The sequence below is a fragment of the Triturus cristatus genome, chromosome 7 (assembly GCF_964204655.1).
Source record: "Triturus cristatus chromosome 7, aTriCri1.1, whole genome shotgun sequence".
Lineage (NCBI taxonomy): Eukaryota > Metazoa > Chordata > Amphibia > Caudata > Salamandridae > Triturus > Triturus cristatus.
In genome coordinates this window covers 374,098,819-374,115,311 of record NC_140590.1, presented here as the reverse complement: position 1 = coordinate 374,115,311, position 16,493 = coordinate 374,098,819, and the positions used below count along the sequence as shown (strand labels likewise).

At 43.0% G+C, this 16,493-nt stretch overlaps 1 protein-coding gene across 1 annotated transcript in view; it reads left to right on the top strand.

Moving 5' to 3' along the window:
- Window positions 1-16,493, top strand: part of ATG12 (autophagy related 12) — a 29,011-nt gene that overhangs the window by 662 nt on the left and 11,856 nt on the right. Inside the window, exon 2 of the mRNA XM_085616548.1 lies at window positions 13,650-13,786. Coding sequence (XP_085472674.1) covers window positions 13,650-13,786 — 137 coding nt within the window. The remainder of the gene's footprint in view (window positions 1-13,649; window positions 13,787-16,493) is intronic.

Below are 16,493 nucleotides of genomic sequence, written 5' to 3'. Positions count from 1 at the left end.
GAATCGGTTAATGACTAGGCACAATGGCAAGACTTAAAATAATAAATAGTCCGGTTGTACAGAATTAGAATAATGTCTGGACAGATGATTAAAACGATATATCTGCCACCCTAAATTTCATGTAAATAGAGGAAAGACTGACGACCTTACATTCAAGCTAAACATGTCTAAAAAGATTCCCTCAAAAAATAAATGACCGAGCAGATTATACTGACTTTCATGAAATAAATGTACAGGTTACATAGGCTTGGAAAAATAATTGGTAACCTGCACAGACGTAGAAGATTGACTAGATATATTGCAAATTCAGTGACTAAGCACATTGCATAGAGGTGAATACGTGTAGACAATCCATAGGAAAAAGGAACATGGAGAGATGTGATCAGAAGGAGAAGGGTGGCTATGTAAACATATGAATTATTTGAAATAATAAATAGAAATGAGACCATGGACAAATAGCACAGATGCGGACACATTACTGGTTGACGTATGTAGACAGGGTAATTACCAGAAGGGCAATGTCGACCTACACAAATAATGAAATATTGGCTAAGAAGAACTGAGCATCTGAAAACTGTCTGCACTAGTTACGTAGAAGTGTGATATTTAGTAGACAGATCATATAGCAGTCTATTAGAGAGAGAGAGCTTACAAATTGAAACGTTAATAGGCAGATAACATAGAAGTAACACTGATGCCACGTAGAGCCTAGCAATGGAATCACAGGTACGGTGTATTTCAACTGGAAGGGCTGAAAAATGTCAGTGCCTACCGAGTTGAAGAGCAGGAAGGAGACTGTCATGAATGATATAAAATGTTATGTTGTGGATCTCATCCTAATTTTCTAAATGCCAGTTAAGAAAAATACATGTACATTTTCAGGTTTTGTATTTCAGAATTGACTTGTAAACAAGATGCATTGTCATTACACCATTGCTCAGTGGTATTTCATAAGATGCTAAGATGAGATGACTTTAGATTTAGATGTCTATAGTGGGTCTTGCTTCAAGAGTCCATGGTCAGGCTTCTAGTTTGTCTTATTTATTTAATTGATATGCATTCTCCTGCTTTGTGGGCCATGCACATTTAATAAATTCTTGGAATTATTGTGGAGTAGAAACACATCTTTAACTAGGATGCTGCAGGGTTCTAGAGAAACATATTTTATTTAAAGAGTACTAATTCTAAAATGTTTGTTCTTCAATATTGCCTATGTCTAATTGGATCAAACTCTTGAGTATGCTGTCTCTCTACAGTGTAGGATGTCATTAAAGGTCTGGAGTGTTTTTTCCTCTATCAATTAGGGTAGGCATATCACTCTCTTTCTCTGTTCTCACTGGAGCCTGAATTTTGTTGTGATACTGTTGGTTTTAACCCATTTTAATCTTATAATAAATATTTCAAGTTGCTAGTCTTGAATATGGCTTTACTGCTAGCCCTTAGTTCTGTCAGAAGAACTAGTGGATCCGGGTGTTGTGGCTTGATCCTTTATTCACTAGGTTCCATTGGGTTAAAAGAGCTTTGGGGAAAAGTCCCCATCTAATGCTTTCACTGATATCCTATTGGTATAGTTTTAAGACTGTTTCCATTGCTGTTGCCTAGGTCCGACTCTTCATATTTGGAGAGGATGCACTTCAGATTAGATGCCCGCCGGACCCTGCTTTTTTAGTTAGAAACAAAAATCCATCTATACCCATAAAGTACGTTTGTTTGCTTTTGATCCTATAGTAGAGAAGGGTGTGTAAGGAAATAACTTCCAGGTGATTTATTTTCGGAATATTTTCCTTACGGTATAGTAAGTTCACATTTCTCCAGAGAACTAAAGGTTTAGAATGTTATTAGTGGAAGAAATGTGTACTTTTTTTAAACATACACATGTATCGCGGGCACTAATTCGATTTATCAATTCATTTCTGAACCAAATGCCATAAATTCTAGGGCAGGCAGTTCCATCATGCTGCTTTACCTCTAATAACAACGGTCTTGAAAATGCCGTTTTAGTTCTTGCCTGTAACAGTGCCTGTACTGCGTGCTTTCTCACTTGCAAGAGATATTGTTTACAACAGAGGGCTTGGAGCCGGCACATTGCTTAGCATTTGTTTGCTTCCTTCTCACTCTATTTGCTGCCTTATAATTGGCCTGTGCGTGCTGGGTTCACTTCCTCTTCTTTCGACTGGAGCATAGCCTAAGTACTGATTGCTTCAGTTTGATTGCTGTCCTTCCACTGATCGTGCTGTATTTGGGGTATTACTTATATTTGTTCTTCCCTGTCATCCTTGTTAAACCTCTTGCCATTTGTAGCTATGTTTACTATGCCACACACACACTTCAAAGAAGCCCTTTTCTCCTAGAAAATGGATGTTTATTTTGACAACAGATATTATCTGCTTCCAAATGTATTATCCCTAAGACATGGACATGGGTGCAATTGCCTCCTTTATTTGATAGGATTTTTTTGCCAAAAGTGATATCCTTTTTCTATTTCATGCATGGGGAGATAGACAGTTCTGCTCAGAATCACAAGGGTGTTGTGACCTAGCAAGCATTGGCAAACCCAGTAGGTCCTGCCTCTGACACTATTGGCATTGCCATTTGTTCATGCTGTACAGCATGGGCATTACAGACTTTGACAATGATTTGTAGTCATGCTTTATAGCAGCGTGGCTAACAGTAATCGTAAAAACGCATTGGCATAGCCAATAGGTCTTGCCTTTGGGACCTTATAAGTGTTTAGCCATGCAACAGTTGAAGTTGTTGCACCAAGGATATTGTGCTGCATAACTAAATACTTATAATGTCCCAAAAGCAAGACCTATTGGCTATGCCAATGCTTATTTTATTTTGAGAGGGAGAGTACTGGCCCTTCTCAAGAGAGACGTAATACTTTTAATTGGAGAGTACCTGCACTTCTATTTTTCCATTTCCAGCACTGGTTGTAACCCCTGACGATCGCCCTTTACCAAAATGTGATTGTGGCTACATTGTACAGTGCACACACGCAACGTACAACACAAGCATTTCAGGACATGTCCGTTGTTGCTCATGCTACAGTAATGAAATGTTCTCTGTAAAGCGCTGCTCCTTTGAGTGTAAAGTGCGCTGCATGTGCGTTTCCAGCACTGGTTGTAACCCCGACGACCGCCCTTTACCAAAATGTGATTGTGGCTACATTGTACAGTGCACACACGCGTACAATGCAAGCATTTCAGGACACGTTGGTTGTTGCTCGTGCTACAGTAATGAAATGTTCTCTGTAAAGCGCTGCTCCTTTGAGTGTAAAGTGCTCTGCATGTGCGTCTCCCACCTCATGTCATTCTTTGGCCTCTCTCTCTCTCTCTCTATACCTTAGGTGTTCGCTGCTCTCACAAAGGAGCTGAACCTGTGTCGTGAGCAGTTTAACATGCCTGTACTCTGGAGTAACCTTTACGCTGGAATTTATTTAACCATACCATGGCTTCATACTGCTTGTAAAGTTTACCAAATATTACACTAAACGCTACCAAGGTTCTTGCGCCACAGTTGGCTAATGGCAATAATGATTGTAAAATTAAGGCCCTGTGAAAGCCCCAAAACATGTGCCTGCCTAACCCAATCCTCATCCCACGGCCGAAACCGGCTCATGTCCCCTGTTTAGCCCCAAGTACAACCACTGAATGTTCTCACATAGAGGCCCAGCAGCCCCATGAATCGGACTTATGCCGAACCAGGGACACTAAAGTATTGCCACCGAGGTCAGGCCCCGCTCAACAGAGGAGCCCCTTACAAAACCCCACAGGCAGACTTGCTTGGACCTCCATCGGTGACCAGCCATACAGCCTCTGAGCCACATCTCCACCTCAGTCCGCAAAACAATACCCACCCGTCCCATCCACTTGAGAACGCGGTGACCATGCGACATAACGGACACCACACAACATAGGGTATACAGGGGACACCACACTGCTGACGCCAGACCACTACCTCTGGAAGGTCCGGGAACTTGAATGGCCCCCCAGTGAGCTCCAAGCACGCTGGGAGGCCGGGGCAAGCACGCACCCCACACGAGGCACTGCCAGGGGGGCCCAGGATGTGAGCAGCAACCTGGTTCAGCACTCCACCGTGCTTAAAATTAAATGTCGCTTAGCGGCCGTCAGTGTGCACAGATTTCACCAGCCCCTCCCAAACTGAGGGTTAGGTGGGATGCCGCCCTTACCCGGAACCACAAGTGCTTTCCTGCGTACTGGTTGCACCCCGGCAGGGTGGAGGCAGACTCGCTCCCTGCCGGTTATGCTTGGGATGCAGGACGGGAGGGCTGGGCATTCCGAGTTGTAAGTCCAGATACTCCCGCTCTGACCCGCGCAACTGTATGAGGAAGGGGGGGAACCGGGGACCCGACAGTAGACCAAACCGCCCAGCAGGGGCCGATTCAAACCAGGGGATAACTTCCTGGGAGAAGTCTATGTGGTAGTGAGAACACGGTAAAGCACCCTGACATTGCGGCCGCCCAGTATGCCCGCAGAGGAAGGAATCTGGCCAGACGGGAACAACACGAGGGTGAGTCATAAGGAGATCACAGCTCTGGCTGATGAGGCGCGTGCTGCGCTGCTTGGAGATCAGAGGCCCGCGCGTTGGGGGAGGGAGCCTGCCTGGGAGGCCGTACTTCTGGGAGATCAAGGGGCTGCTGTGAGAAGGAAAGAGGCGCGACGAGGAAGTGGCCAGTGCTACATTTGTGAAAACAAAAAAACAAGCCCGCGAGTGGTGCGCGCGCTGCAAGGAATGGAAGGAATGCAGCTGCCACTCTGCGTGCCGATGCTCGCTCCCGCAAGCAAAACGCTGTGGGAGTGAACATTTCTAAAAGAGTTGGGTCATGCACCCGCCTTTACCCATTTGCAGCCTCCCATTTCAAATTGACACAGCCAACCAAATGCGTGGGAGGAGTCAGACCCACATAGAAAAGTTTAGAGTGATTACATGAAGCCTCCCATACAGCAGCGCATGTGCGCTGCCGTAGGCTCGACTTAAAAAGGACTATGATGCATCCAGCACCAATGCACTTAAAGCATAGCCAATAGGTCTCGCCTTTGGAACCTTATAAGTATTTAGTTATGCAGTACAATATCCTTGGTGCAACAAAATCAACTGTTGCATGGCTAAACACTTAAAAGGTCCCAAAGGCGAGACCTATTGGCTATGCCAATGCTTGTTTTGTTTTTTTTGCAATCTTTTGCTGGTATCAGTATGTGCGACTCGGAGAGAGCACCAGGAAAGCCACTGTGGCAATGCTGTGCAGTGTACAAGATAAATTGCAATAAAAAGTTAAAGTAACTGGATCTCCAACGTGTGCCACCCAATGCATACATATTCAAACTCATGTTGTACTTTCATTAATAAAAATGTAAAAACTTTAAACATGCCAAACCCATTGATACTCTTTAGAACAACCTACCAAACCGCAAGAAATTAACAACTTACTTCTAACAGTTCATGAACTCTGAATTACATAACAGCATTCATTGTTTTCCGACCTCGGGCTTGAACAAATCTTTACTTGTACCACAGACCAGGAATGTGCCAACTCTGCCAAATGAGGACAAATTGAGTTATAAAGGAATGGCAGGGGCCTTTATTAGGGGCTGTTCGACTAGAGAGGCGTGGGGGTCCTGAATGGAGACCGGTGGGCAGGGCTAGGTGAAGGCGGGATCTGCGAGGATATTGGACAGGAAAATGTCATAGAGGGAAGCACAGTGGGGTGTGACAATGCAGGGTGAAAGCTAGGCTGAGTCTGCAAATTCATAACACAAGGCAAGCTGACTGGGAATGGGCATATCAAATTCATTTAATTTACTGTTGTGTAATAATTATGTGAAATTATGCAACAAACGTAATGCAAAAATACCCAAGATTATGCCTGCGTAATAGAAATTTCACCCCCCTGCCTGGAGTCTTGAAGTGTGCGGTATGGAGAAAGAAGCACATGTTCGACGACCAAATCTCGTGTGGAACACCGTGGGCAGGCTTTTAAGCAAACAACTCTGCATTCTGGAACTTGTAGTATTGGAATTAACATTGAAGCTATCGTCCTGTAAGCTTAAGACTTCAAAGAGCTGTTAAATCGAGAAGGGTATGGACTGAATACGATAGCGCGTAAGAAGTGAACAAAGAGGCTGTTTGAGAAGACGGAAGGTCAGTCCTTACCCAGTAGAAAGAGGAGGGTGCAGGTCATTAACAAGGGCCGCTGCAGCTTCATGGTTCAAGGCGAAGCTGCCGACGGAAAGGACTCGGGCTGTTCTGGGCGAATCTCTGCAGCCTCTGTGCCTGCTCGGAGCACAGGAGACCTGAGCTGTAGGGGAGGAGGGTACTATGTTTTTACAAGAAAATAGAACAAGCCAGTGCGAGCACCAGGCCATATGTTTATTATCGCGCCTGTGTCTGGGCACGATAATTCAAAACATATGGCGCCCATGCGGGTAACCGCAAGCAATAGGCCACACACACACGAACGTGTGGTGAGCTTTTTGAAGTCCCCTTACAATAAGCCTCGCAGAGCAGCGCATGCGTGCTGCTAGGCGAGACCTAAAAAAGTCCCATTAGCACTGGCTGCTTTTTAAAATTAGATTTAGCCACATTGCAAAGCATCCACGCCTCTGTACATCATGGCTACAAAACACTGTCAAAGTCAATGGCTCACATAGGTGAGACCTATTGGCTTTGCCAATGCTTGTTTCCTATTAATTGAAGCTTTGCTTTTAGGCTGTGCTTAATTTGTGCTAATGTTTGGCTCGAACACTTGTTCTGGGCTCTGGGACATATTTGGTCCATCACATGGTGTCTCTTTTTGCACGCTGCTTAGTACATTCTATGTTTACCCCTCTTCACCTCCCAGTGGTGCTTGCAGTGGCTAGTAGGAGAGCCACACACGTCCTGTCCTTCTATCCACTCCAGAAAAATATCTTTGGGATCCTTTCCTTATTCCACCAGAAGAGAATGGAGACTTGTACTCTTCCTAGAATAGTCGCAGATTGCCTCTCAGATGGGGGTCCAGGTTGAAGCTTTCCGCTTTCACAATATGCCAAGTGGAGAAAAAACAAAGACACTGAACTGTCTAGTGTCGCTGTTTTTTTCCATCTCCTGGGACACCATGCTTAGAGCTGGAAGGAAGGGTGCAGTTGCCTACTAGGAGTGCTAGCTTAGTACAGCAAGCAGCATCAGTTTACACTTGCCTAAGATGCTGGAATTTGCTGCCACGATGAAACCAAGAATTTTCTGTACATTTGATATTCATGTTATATGTGCCATGTCCAACTATGAGAGATAAGAATAAGGACAAATGTTTGTGTGTGTATTTATTCTTTTTTGGGTGCAACCTAAACTGTATACCTGTTCTTCAATGAACGAGGGAGCTTGCTTCATGCTGTGCTGCCCTTTTGCCTACCTCTCCCTAGAAATGCCCTTTGCCCCACCCTCTTCTCTCAAACAACGCAACGGTTTCCCCGAAGTAAACTGACGGTGGGGCGGGACAGGGACTAAAGTACAAAGAGAAGAAAACAACATCCCTCCAATTACATGCTCTCTATAAAGAGTCAAATACAAATGTTGATAGCACAGAAAAGTTTTTTATATAGAATACATCAAATGTATGTCATTATATATATCCATAATCAATATTTTAGAATATAGTAACTTATCTATGATGCTTTAGCAAAAGAGAACCATCTCACCCTCACAGACTAAAATTCATCATACTTACAAGCTTCATATATACCTAACACAAAGACTTATGAAAAGTGTCTTGTTCCGTGCCTCAATGACATAGAACCAACCAGGATCCAAGAAAGTACATTGTCTCCAGATACAATGACTGCTAAATAATTAATTGTATAATTGTTATACATTCTAACAAATTAATGGCCTGACAAACATTTACAGGTCTCTGTAGGGCATATACTCGTACAATTTATAGTGTGGTTATTCATACACTTTATTTATTTTTATTTATTTTTGTAATTTATATATAGGCGCAACAGCTACCCAAAAAGGGTTTCCCGGCGCCGCTCAGTAACAGCAGAAAAAGAGAATGGAACCTACTTATTAAAAAGCCAAGTTTTAAGTAACTTACGAAAGAGTGTGAAGTTGGTCTGGGTGCGAAGAGACAAAGGAAGGGCATTCCACAGTACAGGGCCCAAATACGAGAAAGAGCGGCCACCCATGCAGGATAGTCTAACCCTAGGCACCTGAAACTTGGCCTGGGTAATAGACCGAAGGATACCCAGATTTGATACTACCTAGATGCTGTTTAAGGGTAGTAATATCAAGTGGTGACCAATTTTCCAATTTGTTGGTGGAGTCCATGATGTGTGCGTCACTGCAATCAAACAGAGAGCCTCTTTGAACATGAGTGGATAGTGGCAGGTCAGGATAGGAAGACTTCTTGCCGACCAAAGCGGAATATATTGCTTCCACTTTGTTTTTGAAAAATTGGGCAAGGTCGTCACATTGCATTTCATGCAGACTGGGGGGAATTGGTTGGGTTGCAGAGCCAGATAGTTCTTTAACCATCTTAAATATTGTTTTGGGGCAGGTTTTAGCATCCGTTATAGTTGAAGAAACATAGTTTGCACGAGCGGCCCTACAAAGAGAATGATACTCCCTTTTAGTACGTAGATAGGCAAGTTTGGCATCAGGCGCATAAGCCCACCGCCACCGTCTTTCCATATTCTTACATTTAGTTTTCTCAATTTTAAGCTTATCTGAGAACCAAGGGGCAGGGGGACGGTGATTGTTTATCTTCTTAAAAGAGGGAGGAAGGAAGATGTCTGTGGCTATCTGGATCCAATTTTGAAACGCCACTAGATCCAAAGCAAACATGTTTTTAAAAGTAGGGTCATTAATAGAAAGAAATTTGTTAAAATTAACAATATCCAGCTTTTATGACGTGGTTATCTATGTCGTCAGAGTACATGGTGTTCCATTGCCTTGTCAGAGAAGCAGTAGCGCAGGTGCCGGTGCATGTTTTGGTGTAAAGTGGCCAACTGACCACACACCTTCAGAGCACAATATAGAAGTTCCAAAACAATATCAAAACTGGGAGAAAAAGGGGGCCAAAGCCCACTGGTTCTCTGTTCTAACCAGTGAAGTCCAACGATACTCCTTCACAGAACCAGATGGATGCAGAATGAGCCGAATCAATATCATCAAACTGGTCAGAAGACTTCCCAGAGACTGCTAACAACATTATATTGGCATCAAACACTCGCCTTCTCTGAATACGAAATGTGGAAACAATACTCCTCGGGCTGCAAAATGAAACAGGATAGTAATCAATCCCAAGAGAGAGCAAGATTCAAGACGTCAAAAATGAGAAACACTCGCGCTGCCGTTTTCTTTGGATCCGGCTTAGTTCTATGTCATTGAGGCACAGTACAAGACAGTTTTAATGACTCATGGGATGCTGTGTTAGGTATAAGTGGTATGTGTGTATGAAGTCTGTGAGTATGACGAGTTTTAGTCTGTGAGGGTGAGACTGTTCTCTTATTAAAGCATCATGGATAATTTACTATGTTCTAAAATACTGAATATGATTATGAATGAATAAGTAAAAACAAACATTTGATTTATTCTATATATTTGTTTTTCTGTTTTATTGACATTTGTATTTGTCTGTTTATGTAGTGTATGTAATTGGAGGAGAGTTGTTTTTCTTCTCTTTTTACTATACCCTGTCATGTCTTGTAGGCTAGTCCTGTCATGTATGCCCCCTTTTTACATACATTGTCTCATCCACACGACAATAACGGTTCTAAATAGGTGATTTTTTACCTAGTAGCTTGCTACTGTCTCCTCGACCCCAGGCTCTTAGTATTCTATCATAATCCTTGTACCTGACATACATAAACATGCCCTCAGGCAATGCATAATTATTCTGTATAAGGGTCACCACTTTTTTCCATCCTTGGTCAACATCCCGCTGTACATAATCGCATTGTTTTGGAAAACATTTAGTATTGTTTCCAAAACATTTATGATTGTTTTCAAAAAATTCTAGAAAAACACTGGAGTGACCACTCCAGAATAAAAGACCATTATTCCCCCTGCAAATTAGAGGAGCATTCCTTCCAACCTGACACGGGGTCCTGCATGCTCAATCTTCGACACGCAGTGGTCTGACACCCCTTGCGAGGTGTCCTCCTCAGAGCAGAGACAGGGTCCTTCATTCTCTACCATCAGGTGAGGGGGTTGGTTTTTCCCTAGGGGATTCTTGGCTATATACATATATATCTATACACATATACAAGCTACACCTACATATCTAGGCTAGGTACATTTAGGCAGATTACGTAGGGAGCGCTTTATAGGAGTATACAAATGCTACTGTTTTTATCTGACCCGTATATGTTCATCTTCTTAGTACTATGGTAGAAATGTATCTACAGTTCACTATATTAGTACTTGCGATTTTTTTCGTATGCTTCTGTCTCCTGATTGTCGTAGCAAATATGTTTTACACAAGACTGACACTGGACCAATAAATACTTGTTGAAACGTCCTAACCGCCATCCTGTGTATTTTCGAGAATAAGCAAGCACGAGTGACTGAGCAAAAAGTACTGCACTGTTTTCCACGATCCCTGAGGAATCAGGGTTGTCCTGTTCAGTGGTTGCCAGAAACTACCTACACCACTGTAAGATACAGGGGGGTGGTAGTGGCACTGTAGACCTAGCTGGTCTAACAGCTGACATATCCTGTGCGGGTGTCCAGAAGCGGTTTCGACACCAGGCCCTCAGTTTAGGTCATCCAAAACACGCAAGCCCTGGGGATTCCTAGTAGCTACACGACATGGCGCCACCAACGTTGGTTTCGTTCTTATATTAACAGTTAAAATCTGAGTAGTTCATTTATGCTTTCTCAGAAAGCCCTACTCACACTTTTCAGAGATGTCTGAAGTGAGAAGGGAGATCCACCTCAGCTGAGCAGATATACCTTGTGTATTGGTTGAAGGTTTAAACAAGCTTGTCAGGAAGAAGGTTCCCACATTGTGCAAAACCACTAATTTCTAAAACATTTATTCTTCTCTTTTGAGAATGACTGAGTCCACGAGTGGTGGTTCGGGTTTGGGGGAAGAAGAATTTGCAAACGCTCTCAACATTACAGAAAATTGCAGACATGCAGTAACTATAAATTTGTTAGAACACGGCGTACCAGCAACAGGTGGCTGTGTTACCTTCTTGATTGAGGCACACGAGGTGTTCGGATCAGAGGTATTCTATTCCTGGGTTCAGTTCCCGCCTGCAGATCCACAGACTAAATTGTTTCACGCTTACATTGTAGTTGAACCACCGTAAGAACACATTCTAGACATTGAAGTCCCGTTAACATACCAGCAACACAGAAACTGGTTTAAAGGTGCCCTCCCACACACAACATCCATCGTAAGACTCTGTTCACTAAGCATAGAACGAGCGACCTGGCCGGTCCTAGCGACATACTCTCCACATCCATTCTCTCTCTCTCCACTCTTGCCTCTACCTATTCATACTGTCAGAAAGTGGCAATTTTCCTGAGACCCGTCTGTGGTGACCTGCAGGGTCCTACAGTTCCCTAATACTGTTGCTGTATTGCTCCTTAGCAGCATATTGCTCCCTGCACTAAAGGCCCGACCCTCCAATGCTAAACCAGGTCTTCGAGTTGCAGCAGGAACCTTGAATTTCTGCACCTCAAGTTACCCAGGTTTGGTAGAGATACAACCCGTCGTCTGAGCCACCGAGGAAATTTCTGACAATTGCAAAAACAACAAGGTGATTGGCTGTGATTCATTCGAACATTCATCCATCACTTTTTGTATACTGAGTGTGTTGCTCTTAGTGGGATGGGAATGCCCTCATGTGGGTCTTGTGCATACTGTGTCTTTGGAGCCAGACTATACCTGGCTGATGAGCCCTAACTAGGGCAAAAGTAGTCCTGGGTTGCATGTGCTTCAGTCCATTGAGGGCATGGCCTGGCAGTTCGGGCTGGACTGTTCCAATTGGAGCAGGGCCAAGACTGCTTTGCACACAGCTAGGTTCAAACTTAGGTTACATGGTGTGCAAAATAACAATGGACTGGGATGCGGCCCGGGTAAATACTAGTGGCTAAGATTCTTTCAAGCATTCCATCCATCACTTTTTGTATAATTTAGACAATTGCAGCCCAATCCGGTCCTTTGAGGCGATAGGCAGTAATTGTCAGCGGATGCAGGAAAAAGTGTGCCAGACTGCCAGGTCACCTGCTTCTTACCATTTCTGCTGTATATGTTTTGACTAGTAAACTATTTCATGCAGATGACCTTGTCTGCTGTTGAAATGTGTGTTTTTTGCAAATACAGTACTTTCTTCAGAGCTAAATGTTGTGTCTGAGATGTTGCTGTGGTATTTCAGCCAGAGAGTGTACCTGAACAATAATGTGTGAAAGCAGTATCTAAACTTGATTGGGGTGGCGCCGCAGAATTGTGTTCCTATGATCTAAATTGTACTATGTGAGAGCAATATAATTAAAGGTGGTCTTGATTGGTTTGCTTGACGTGATTTAGTCTTTAGAATGAGTTGCTTAGTCATCAACAATCTAATCATTAACAAATTACAGTGAATACTGTGTAGAAATAATGACTAAACATAGTAACATACGCTGTGTCAGTTATAGAAAAACAATCATTCTAATAAATAAAGCAAAAATATGTTTTCAATACTAATTTACACAAACGTTTTTATGCATTTTCCATATTTCGTTTTTTCAATACTAAATAGCATCCATGTACCAGTATTTATACAGGTAATATGAGGGTCACAATAGAAAGCACACATCAATAAGATCCCAGCAATTGTTATGACACTGCAGTTCGTCAATGGGTCCTTGAGTGGTGTAATTGCCAGTTCGCCCAATTTATAAAGTTTTTGTATTAAGAATTCTGCAGTACTGAATACATTTTTTAAGGGCTGCTGTGGAAGAGTTGTCGATGTTTAGTCTCCCAAAAGGATCAATCCGTAAGACCAGCCTCAGGCCAATATATCAGAGAACAATAATGGTGGGTCCTTACTGATAAATAACTCTCAGGCGTCAGTGTGTGACAAGTGAACGGAAATGTTCATACCACCAGCAGACAAGTGGATTCTAGAAAAAGGAATTACTCCGAAAAATAAAAGCAGGTTGCAATAAATCTTCATAATTGGTGGAAAGAATGCCAGTGGGGGAATGTATCCGATGCAGAAAGGCATGGTAGTAAAATCCAAGATCTGACTTAGTTCAATAGCATGGGTGGGTAAATCACCTGTGATGAAAGAACATGGGGAATTGAGCACCTGTAAATAAAACTCGTTCATTCAGCGTTTTTTCCTTTACTAGATTTGGATGACTAATCCACTGACGCACTAACTTGTTTTCTTTTGGAACCAGCCAGTGCGTATGGACCAATCAATAGAAAATGTAGGATTAGATGTGTCATATCTTTCTCCCCACATAGAAAGCATGTAGTAGTGAAGGCTAGTTCTTGTGGTCAAGCATTTGAGATCCCTGGGGGCAGCTGGTGCTAGGGCAGTTTCTTTTCGCGTCTTGATGTAAGACACAGGTTTAACATGCTATTTTTATTGGTCTGTCTCCTTCTTGGGCCTACTTTTTCAAGGATGTTCTCTCTATTTTTCCAGTCAGCGTTTTGTTGAAAGCTGTGGGTGACACACCAATCATGAAGACCAAAAAGTGGACGATAGAGCCTTCACGGCGTATCCAGTGGCTCATGGATTTCATCAAGAAGTTCCTCAAACTAGAGCCAGCTGACCAGCTGGTAAACCTTCTCATTTGTGTCATTTTACACTCTTTTGTGCTCCCTTCTCTTCCCTTTTGGTGTGAGTCTGATGCCCATCTACAATCAAATTGACTTGACACGAGCTCTGCTAGATATGGTGGCTGTATTGTGGAAACAGGAATATGAGCAGCTTGTTACTTGATGCTAGCTAATGCCCAAGGATTTTTGAGTGCTGCACAGAGGTAACATGGTGTATAAAATAACAATGGACTGGGATGAGGCCCGAGCATTTACTAGTGACTGAGATAAATTCAAGCTTTTGATCCATCACTTTTTGTATAATTTAGGCAATTGCAGTCTGATCCGTTCCTTTGAGTCTAGAGGCAGCGTCCCAAAGACATTGAAAATGCAATAGTGCGATCTCAAAGTTAAGGTGCCCTTGGGCAAGCCACCATTTTCGGTCTTACTGTCACTCATCTGCCACCCACCTCGTTTTCCAGGATATGTTGCCCAGTATCTCTCTTGGCGATGAGAGTTAGAATATGTGGGTGTCTAATCCCTAATTGTCCTGTGACCAATTAAATGGTGATTTTTGTAAAATAGAATTGACTTCCTATTTGCGTCTGCTAAAATTAAACACTATAGCCGTATAGCTCTCCGCTGTGGGCTATAGCAGTTAGTAAAGACCCTGAACCAGAATGGAGAGGTCCTCTAACGAGGGACAGGGCCTTTAAGAACCGGTATAGCCTGAGGCAGAAGGACTGTAAGGCTATTAAAACATTCCACCCACCTGAGGCTTGAATGTTCTAAATTAAAAAGGGAGAAATAAAAAGACTAACATTGGAATTTTGGAGCAGAAGGCTTATACAAGCCTTTATTACCCTTCAGCCACTTCATGGTCTTCAATGGAGCTTCCAGCATTCCAGTGTTCCAATACAGAATGCTTTATATTTGAAACCCCTAGAATTAAAATCTCAGGGCTAAATGTAAGGAAAGATGAGTTTGCTAACGGCTTGTTTTGCAAAATCGGGCAATTTGCGAATGAAAAAATGCCTTTTCTGATGTACCACGCCCAAATTGCGAGTAGGTAACCTGTTACCGAATCGCGATTTGGGTTTGCGATCCAGTAGTTGGAAGGGGCGTGTTTGGGGCGTCCCTTCCAAATACTGATTTGGTTTGGCATGTACAAATGTTTTACGACCGAAATGCAGTCGCAAAACATTCGCACTTTACTGTCAACTCAAAGTTGGTGGTAACCCATTCGCAAATGGGAAGGGGTCCCCAAGGGGCCCCTTATCCTTTCAGAATGGTTGAAGGAATATTTTTTAAGAGCAGGCAGTGATCCAAAGGACCTGTGCCAGTGCGCTTTACAAATCTACATAACATAACAGCCTAGTTGATGACATCTGCAACAGTTAGAAGTATGTGCATGTTTGGCACCTTGGAGTTTATAAGGGGACCAGTGCCAGTTGTGGATGATCTTAAGAATATCTGCTTTTTAACCCCTTGCGTGCGCATGACGGAACCACGCCGTCATGAGCCACGGGCGGCGTGTGCTCATGACGGTGTGGTTCCGTCATGCTGCGGCCGCTCCTCCCACGCGGCACTGATTCCCCGCCTGTGCGGGCAAAATAGAGAGTGGGCGGAGTCGTGACGGAACCACGCCGTCATGAGCACAGCTCGCCCGTGACTCATGACGGCGCTCACCCCGCACCCCCCCAGCGCCGCGGCGGAATTCGCGCCGCAGCGAAGGGGTTAAGAGGGATTCTCATAGCCCTCTGTCATGTTCATACATGGGTTCAGATCATTCTTTGTTTGGTGTATGTTTTTTTAATCTTCAGTTGTTCAAGAGAGATCTTACTGTAGGTTTGGAAACACAGTCATCAATCATGGTGCCATAAAGGCCCAACACCAAATTTCTATAACTTCCACAGCATTCTAGGTATCTAAGTAAGGTAAGGGCTGTCAAATTAAATAGTTGAATTCACTGTTCAAACAGTTTTTAAGGCGTAGGAAATATCAATATTGATTGGGGTCACGTTGGAATTTCTAACGCAGTTTCTCAAACATTTTTAGAGAGCCATCAAGTATTTTATACTAACCACACAGGCCAGTTAAAGGTAGGACCTTTAATATGCAACACTGAATTGTTCCAGATAGGGGCTTGTAGGTTGTGGAATCCATTTTGATTAAAGATTTTGTTAATGTCTGACCATATTTTCATAGAGCTTTTTATTATTGAATTTTCTTCACTCCTCTTTCGCTTGACATTTATAGATTGCTTGTAGACCACATATACATTCCTGTAAATTATTTTCAAATATGACCCAGTCTGGGGTTCTCCATCTCAGGACGTAAGTGGTAGGCCAGCTGTGAAAGATGTTGCTCTGCATGATGGTTTTTAGCATGGGTAATCCTCTAGAAGTTGTAGTACAGGCATTGCAAGTCTTAGTTTATCTTGATGCCAAATATAGTCTTTGATCTGGCCACTGATATTTCTTAGTGTAGAGTGAGGAGCTTTAATCTGTATCATGATAAACACATAATTAAAAAGCAATGCTAATACTTTCTTAATTGTTTGTATTCGGCTCCATACAGAGAGTTGCAGTTTGTCCCATTGTACAACATATCTTTGTAGTTATTCTTTCAAGATTTTCAGATTGTCGGTCACCATGGCGTTCATATTGCCACCCCTAATATTCCTAAATATTTCACTTTAGCTAGATCCCATTTGAAAAGTTGTCTC